Source organism: Thunnus thynnus, chromosome 4, assembly GCF_963924715.1.
Source record: "Thunnus thynnus chromosome 4, fThuThy2.1, whole genome shotgun sequence".
NCBI lineage: Eukaryota > Metazoa > Chordata > Actinopteri > Scombriformes > Scombridae > Thunnus > Thunnus thynnus.
In genome coordinates this window covers 6628715-6637088 of record NC_089520.1, presented here as the reverse complement: position 1 = coordinate 6637088, position 8374 = coordinate 6628715, and the positions used below count along the sequence as shown (strand labels likewise).

General features: G+C 35.9%; 1 protein-coding gene across 1 annotated transcript; it reads right to left on the bottom strand.

Moving 5' to 3' along the window:
- Positions 1-1309: 1309 nt before the first annotated feature.
- On the bottom strand, positions 1310-4723 carry LOC137182216 (ciliary microtubule inner protein 1-like). The gene is made up of 4 exons (XM_067588547.1): positions 3710-4723; positions 2495-2576; positions 1647-1748; positions 1310-1546 (listed from the first exon to the last, which is right to left on the bottom strand). The coding sequence occupies exons 1-4, from the start codon at positions 3766-3768 to the stop codon at positions 1391-1393; spliced, it is 399 nt and encodes a 132-aa protein (XP_067444648.1). The 5' UTR covers positions 3769-4723; the 3' UTR covers positions 1310-1390.
- Between the last annotated feature and the right edge of the window lie 3651 nt (positions 4724-8374).

Genomic DNA, 8374 nt, shown 5'->3' with positions numbered 1-8374 from the left:
GGTTACAACAACCTACATGCAAGTTAAAAACTGTGTTAAAGTGTACCGAGGAGAACTGCTGCTGTTTTAAAGGCAAAGCTGCTCACAGCAAATATTGATTTCATTTAGGTTTCTGCTGTTTACTCAACTTTGTAAGAAGTTAATTGATAAATTAAAACAATCTATAGCAATATTTGTGTAAGCATCCTTGCTTTACTTTTAGTGCCTAAAACTTTTGCACAGTACTGTATATGATATTAAGATATTATATTAAGAATTCAACCATCAAAACACTCTATAATCATACCCCGGTCAACTGAAACTGAGAATTTGTGATGAGACAGAAGAACAAAACCGCACAAAAATGCAACAACGGTGCATCATTTCAAAGAAATCAGGAAACTGACTTGGGGAAATCCCTTAGAAATGAAGACTATGAATAACATGTGTAAGACACACATCATTTTTCAAAATCAGTAAGGAATAAAATGATTGCTTTTAAGTTTCAGACATTGACTATATTTCACTCCTGTCAAAATGCACATGTACGTACATGTATGTAACACTGATCTGATTTGATATTGTAAACAAGACAATCATGCCTTTTCCCACATGATTTGGTATTGCCCAAAAATAAAGGTTTTCTGGAGAAACATAAGAAAGTCCCTGGTTAAGATTATAGGTCATAATGTCCCTTGTGATCCACTGATGTGTCTGTTAAACTATAGTCAAAGCAGCAGGTCCATGCTCAGGATGAAAATAATAACTATACATGTATGACCTGAAACTGGAAGGATGCAGAACAGATCAGAGTATGAACATGACTCCGTACATTTCTAGAGACTATATGGATGGAGAGAGCTGCATCCAACTTTTCAACAACAACAGTTATGGAGCGACATGTGTCCGGAACATTCCCACCTTTTCAGGAATCTTGAGACTCACAATTTCATTTTCATTTAACATCATTTATGTCTTTAGTTGATGTGAAAGCCATGTGGCTCACTTCAATAACCCATATGATCATTAGGCCTTTGTTGTGTTTTTCTTTCTTGTGATTGTCTTTTGTGTTTGTTCATTCTTATGTTATGTTAAGGTTATAGTAATAAATTCTATTTATTTATTTATTGTTTGTCCATTGATATGTCATTGCAAATGCATCCGTCATTTTACATCTACAGTATCTAAGTTTGAGCTTCAAGTTTTGAGAGACAATGAGTCATATTATTATCTAAACTCTCCTAGAATGTGAATTCAATTTGCTCTTTTTGCTGCATTTGTATATTACTGTGTCGAGACAGTGTAATAACATAGCAGACACCCTAAAATGTTTGTTCCTGCAGTGTATTTTAATCCACATTCAATACTGAGTCATTGATTAGCTGAGACAACGGAGAACAGAGGCTTCCACTCAGTTGCAAGAGTCCAGAGGCCAGCCAAGTTCCTTCAGAAAACTACGCCTCCCATAATGCACTGTGCCATACTTTTCCAGCTGAAGATGTGAGTGACCTGAACGCCACCCAATAAGGGCCTGACTTGTCTGTGGAACAGGAGGAGAGGGGCCAACCTGAAAAGACAGATAGAGTTAGGGTTAGATCCATAGATAGATAGATAGATAGATAGATAGATAGATAGATAGATAGATAGATAGATCATGTGTATCGTACGTGGATGTATTTCTCTGGAGGGGTCGAGGGTCGTGCTGCCAGGTGATGGGGAAGCTCCACTCTCCTGACTGCCTCCATCAGCTTCGTACTCTCCCTCTCATACTGAAATACAGAGAAGATTTGCTTGTGTGATGCCTGCTAATGTTTGTTTCATGTAATATACTCAAAGACTTAAAACAACATCTGTGTTTTCTTTTCCTTCGAGAAGACGTTTTCTTTGTTATTAAAGGATAAAACTGGCAATTTTCTATATTTTTCTTATTGTTAACAAATCTCATGTGCAGAGTCAAACCAACAATGAATTGATCAACTTCCAAGCATTGTGTGTGTATCCAAAGCCTGATATATCTTATTCCTTTGAGCCGTGGACACTATTAAAAACATGGGATGTGTTCTTTGTGCCCGCAGAGCGTGGTTATTCTGTTTGTTTAGAGACAGCTCCAAAGACAAATAACAGCGATCAAGTTTTTACTCTTCAGAAAGTATTTCTATATCAGAAAAAAGTCCATCGCAAATGCAGGGACAAGGTCATCCAGTGCAACTGTGTGGCTCATTAACATGTTTTTAAGAGTTTTTGGACAACAACAGAGGTCCACAACATAAAGAAAACAGAGAGTTGCCAGCCTTATCCTTTAATGTGTGCAATCTGCTGTCTTGCCTTAATGTACTTGCTGTTGCACTTTTTCAACAGTAGAGTGCAGTGTGAGACTGATGCACCACTTTTTTCTCTCAATCACTGAGAAGTCAGCAAAGGCGAGAAACATCTCCCTTTCTCTTTTAATTTTTACTGTATTTCAGAATCTTATAACTGTTATATGCGGGGTGATGTGGATTGTGTGAGTGTATACCTCCTTGTACGCCTCGGTAAGGAAGCCCCACTTGCTGGGCCAGACGTCAGCCGAATCCTTCACAACTTTTACATGCGCTTTCCTACACACACACGAACAGACACACACACACACACAGTTGTGTTTCCATCATTTCAGAGGACGTTACATTGACTTACATTGATTTCTTGGAGACTTACTCTAACCATAACCTTACCTTAACCTTAATCCAAGTCTTCATCCTAAAATTGAATGATTTACTTGATGGGGTCTTGCTTTTTGACCCCAAAAGTTTGTTTAAGATCCCCCCAGTCATATATTAAGACATAAAAATACCCCGCTTGGAACAATAAGCTCTGTCTGATGTGGTTTTTCAACAAAAAAAGTATAATTACCATATTAAAATCCTTGAAATGGCATCTGCTCCTTCTCCCTCATTAACAATTCCAGAGTATATGAATATGCAAGTATATCTCATTTCAGATGTTGAACTGCTGGACACAAGATGTCTCCTACTTCACTGTAAAGTACATTCTTGGTGTTTGTAAATGATATCCTCATCATTCAACCTTCAATTGTATCTACAATTCTAGTTCAAGACTACAAGACTTGTGGGGGCTGTAGTTGTTCAGTTCTAACATAATAATACATGTCTTATCTTTGATAAAACCGTGTTTTCAGATTTGCAAACAGAAAACCCCAATATCAGCAAAAACCTGCATGACGAAAGCTGATCTGACCCCTATATGACAGTGTATTGTTGCCACCATGACTATACATGCAAAATTTCTCCTTGTAACAGGAAAAATAACATTTTCTCAATTTGAGGAGATCCTACTACCAAATTATTTTTTTATTTTTACAAGAAACCTTCTTGTAATTACATTAAATCAATGAATCTCATTATGTAAAACCAGTAACACTTCTCTCTTATAATGACATACCAAGTTATCTCGATAAACAAGAAACATTTACTGTTAAAACATAATAGGTTGTTGGTATGTTGCTACAAGAAACTTCTATATTTTAAAAATGAGGAAAACATCACAACTTATTCAGAATTTTGTCAAGTAACTTCAAACATCCAGTCAACATGATAATAATCCTCCCAACCAATAGTGAATAAGAACATCATCTTTGCCATCTTTCCAAATGCGTACATTATTTGTGTGATTGAAATAAAACAGAAATGACACACAGCAATGAAAAAAGTTAGAAATCAGTCAGTAGATTTACCAGATTTCATCTTGATGCACAAAGTTGATGGGTTCAGATGTTCGCTGTGAATCCGCCATCTGTCCTGCCTGGTGTATGTGTGTGTATGTATGTGTGTGTGTGTGTGTCTGAGTATGTGTGGCTTCTTTCTCTCTGCCCGGCTAATGTTTCACCTGTGTGTAAGTCACACTGACAGACCTGTTTACTGTCGTCATGGAGATGGAGTTCCCTGACATGTATATCTCTTTCTCCCTGTCCTGTGTGTGTAACCGTGGCGACGATGGGATGGAACCACCGGAGCTCAGACAGCTTTGTGTTTTTAGTCACACTAGCTGTGTCCACTGCTTTGGTCCAGACTGAAATATCTCAACAACCACTGAGTGAATTGGCATGAAATTTGGTACAATAATTCATGGTACCTTTATGGTGAATATTGATGACTTTGGTGATCCCCTGACTTTTCCTCTAGCGTCACCAGCAGGTCAAAGTTATCATTAATTATTAAGTAAATTATCTCCACATCCACTGAATGGATTGGCACAAACTTTTATACAGACATTTGTGGGTAGATGTTGATTCCTACTCATACTGGTATTCCCCTGATCCTTTTCAAAATTGAAATATTCCCAATACTTTGGTTTATGACCAAATACCTGCAAAATGAATTACATTCCTATCAGCCTTAGGTGTACTGTTTAGTGCCAATAAGCAAATGTTAGCATGTTAACATGCTAAACTATGATGTAGAACATGATTAACATTATTTGTCAAACATCAGCATGTTAGCATAGTCACTGTGAGCATGTTAGCATGCTGACATTAGCTTTTAGCTTAAAGCACAGTACAGCCTCACAGAGCAGCTAGCATGGCTATAGACTTTTAGTCTTGTTTTTAGCCAATGGTTGATCAGCCTGCTGAGAATAATTAGGTCTTAAGTCTTACTGTACATAATACCAGTATTGGTGATGCTGAAACTGTAGCTAGAGAAGCTACAAGCTCAATGGAAATAGTTAAACTACAGCAACACTACTTTGTTTAAAGTAGCAAGATACAAGCTACTTACAAAAAGAAGCTTCCTTCACTGAAGCTATTTCACAATCTACTGTGTGTGTAAAATAATAAACCAATGCTCTCATTATTTTGTATGTGTCATTTATTACATAAAAGCAAACAACAATACTTATTTAATAACTGCTGTGTATAAACCCATTCTAACAGGGTTTTTTAATATTATATGCTAGACAGTGATTGTAATCCTGTTGTCTGTTACAGTAGCAACAGCGTCAGTTAATCAATGACATGGACGAAGCCAAATCTTTCCACAAACTCTTGAAAAATCGCTGACACAATCAATGTAGCATCATTACATTTTAGATTTTCTTACACAAAAAGTTCATTTCAACGTTTTTTCTTTATATAGCTGCTGTTTTAAGATAAAATAAAGTCATATATAAGAATGAAACATAATTGTGTCATACTGTCACCAAAATGCCAAATGTTAGCTTTTGAAGATTGCATTGGCATTTTCTTTTGTCCTCTGCAACCCTGATTGACGTCCACTAGAGTGCAGCACCCAGGCAATAGTAGCATGAACTGATCATCTTGGAAAATGTGCCCTATTAGATAGGACCACGCAAATGTGGTCTTGCTGTTTCATTATAAAACAAACTTGTGTTTTGTATATATTATAAAAGTTAATAAAAACTTTCAAAGATTCTGTAACCACCTAAATTCTCTACACATAAGCGCTTTAAGAAATGTAGGGTTTCCTTTAGACAAAGTGATTTACATCAAAAACAATAATGAAATTTGATTATAGGGATAGTTGAACATTTTGGGAAATACGCTTATTTGCTTTCTGTCAGAGAGTGAGATGAAAAGATCGATAACAGTCTTGTGTCTGTGTATTAAGTACAGAGTTGGAGTCAGGAGGAGTTTGGCTTAGCATAAAGAATGGAAGCAGAAAGAAACAAGCTGGAATTGTTTATTGACATACAATGCTTTATTGCAACCCTTGGTGAATACAGACTTTAGCAAAGTACTCTATTACAGAACCTTTAAACCACAACCATAATGGTAACTATGGTAACTCCGATATGACATGAACACAGCATGAGCCCCCTTTCCCTTCTTAGTGTTCACTCCACATCACCATTCTGCTGTTTTCCTTTGTTTTTCAGTCATAACATATGACAACAATTATCAGTGGCAGGGGTCTCATTGACATGGAGACAGTTTGGGGATAAGGTGGCTAAATATTTAGTCTTACAGAAAAATAGTTCTGTCTTTGTTTTTGTGTCTAACTGTACTGCATTATATTAAAGAGACACATGGTGGCGCTCTAATCAAACAAATCTGATGTTGGTGAGCTCTGGTTTGCTATATGTGATGCAGTGCTTTCCCAAACCTTTACATGATTTTCATAGAATCCGTCATGGCCAAGTTAAATTTTCAATAACCTGGCTCAAAAAGTAACACCTGGACTACAATAAACTGTGTACAACACTGGCAAAATTACATGACAAAATAAAACTTGAATTTGTGGAAATACAAGGGCTGCAACTAATGATTATTTTCATTATTGATGAATCTGTCAATTATTTTCTTAATTAATCAATTAGTTGTTTGGCCTATAAAATGTCAGAAAATGGTGAAACATGTCCAAGGTGATGTCCTCAAATGTTTTGTTTTGTCCCGACTAACAGTCCACAACCCAAAGATATTCAGTTTACTGTCAAAGAAGACTAAAGAAACCAGAAAATATTCACATTTGAGAAGCTGGAATCAGAGAATTTGGAAATTTTCATAAAAATTACTCCTTACTACTTACTAACGATTATCAAAATAGTTGGCGATTAACGTAATAGTTGACAACTAATCTTTTAATTGACTAATCACCTCTACTGCATAAATACTCTTCTTTTATTTTCTGCCATTATTTTTAACTGTTTCCATGACTTGATGCCAAATTTTCATCACTGTGATTAAAAAAACACAATCCTTTAAAGTCATTAAAATGGTGATATTTTAGTAATATTTTATGTTTTTTAAATATGTGTCTTCCGTAATTCAGGCAGCCAGAAAAATTAGATTCTAGTCACTCATTGTTAAATTTGTTCAAATTACTCTTTAAGATCGATATACTTTTTAAAATGTCATTATTTTTCCAAACATTAAGTAAAATGTTCTAAAACATTTCCAGAATTTCAGAATTTTTTGCTGACTATGGGAACTGAGGGGCCATTCTGCCAAATTGACTCCATTTGCATGTTGTGACTTTCCAAAGTTAAACTTTATTCTTTATCTTTTTTTCAGCACTGTATCTAATAACACACGTTTAACTATTCAAAATGTGTAATGGTCAATCTCAGGCCATTTTTTTTTTTTTTTTTTACAAGGTTTCTAAATGACAAATACTTCATATGAGTAACAGGACAGAAATTAACAGGACTGAGTTTTTAGCAGAGCATTAGCAAATACATGAAATGTAGCCATACGGCATCAATGCTAATATCATGAGAACACTTCACCTTCAACACACACCTTCAAGTGGTTTACTGAAACTATCTTTAAAAAAAAATCAATAAATAAAAACAACAAACATAAACAACATAATAAAATCTAAGACAGAATTTAGGCAACAGGACTGAACATTGAGATTGACATTCTCAGTCATACTTACAATATGATCAAAAATGCAGAAAATAGAGTAAGAGAACTTACTTTTGATCTTCCCATGACCTTCAGGAGACTCAAGTGATGCTACCTCCTATTGATCATGTGACTTATGGAATGTCCCAAACTTTTAGAGGGGGGGAATAAGTCAGGGTAACAGGACTGAGTGAAAACCTGGGGACACGACTAAAATCTGTATGACATAAAATGAATTTTTTCAATGAGAAACCGTATTTTATGTCTAAATGGGAAATAGAGTCACACAATGATACAAAAAAAAAAGAATTCTGAAGGATTTTAATCATTATATTCCATGGTAAAGTGTAGTGTTAGAGAGTGGGGATGGGCTAAAATCCTATTTTTTCAGTGTTATGGGTAGTTTTTATTAAGGTTTTACATGATTTATCTTCAAATTACAATTAGGACAAAATGCACCACACTTTGCTTGATACTTTCCATGCATATTTATGCATGTAATGCCCTGGGATGGAAAAGGCACCGATTTGGTGGAATGGCTGTGAGATATTTCACTCTTGACATTTGTGCAAATTTCAACATTGTCTTGAACTACCATGAATTGCATTGCACTGTATTGCAGTTTTACTTTACAGTTTTAAAGAGCGGTGTCTCCTCACAAAGACCCTACATGTTATCAGGCGTGTGGCTTTACGTCAGTGTACTTGGTACTTTAACCTCTTCTTTGCTTCTGCTGTTTGCGATAGGGTTTGAATCACGCCTTGCACAGTTTGGACTGAGGCTGAGTGACACACATTAGTCTGTTTTCTACCTGCTGCTGCCGTCACTACAGTAACACTCCAGTAAAGAGCATCAGAGTTCACATAAACCGTTAAATATGGCAAAGGTTCTCCATCGCTTTCTCTCACAGAGACACTCAAATGCTGAATTTTACACAAAAATTCACTGATTGGTGAGTCGGTATTGATATATAGATGTCTGGGGAAGAGACAAATATCTCAAAATCAGATTTTGAGTGGCTGCTTTTTTTTTCAC

Coding starts and splice junctions, on each gene's coding strand:
- LOC137182216 (XM_067588547.1), bottom strand. CDS start 3,768: ATGGCGGATTCACAGCGAACATCTGAACCCATCAACTTTGTGCATCAA. Junction 2,577..3,709: donor GTGCATCAAGATGAAATCTG/GTAAATCTACTG, acceptor GTGTGTGTGTAG/GAAAGCGCATGTAAAAGTTG. Junction 1,749..2,494: donor TTACCGAGGCGTACAAGGAG/GTATACACTCAC, acceptor TCTGTATTTCAG/TATGAGAGGGAGAGTACGAA.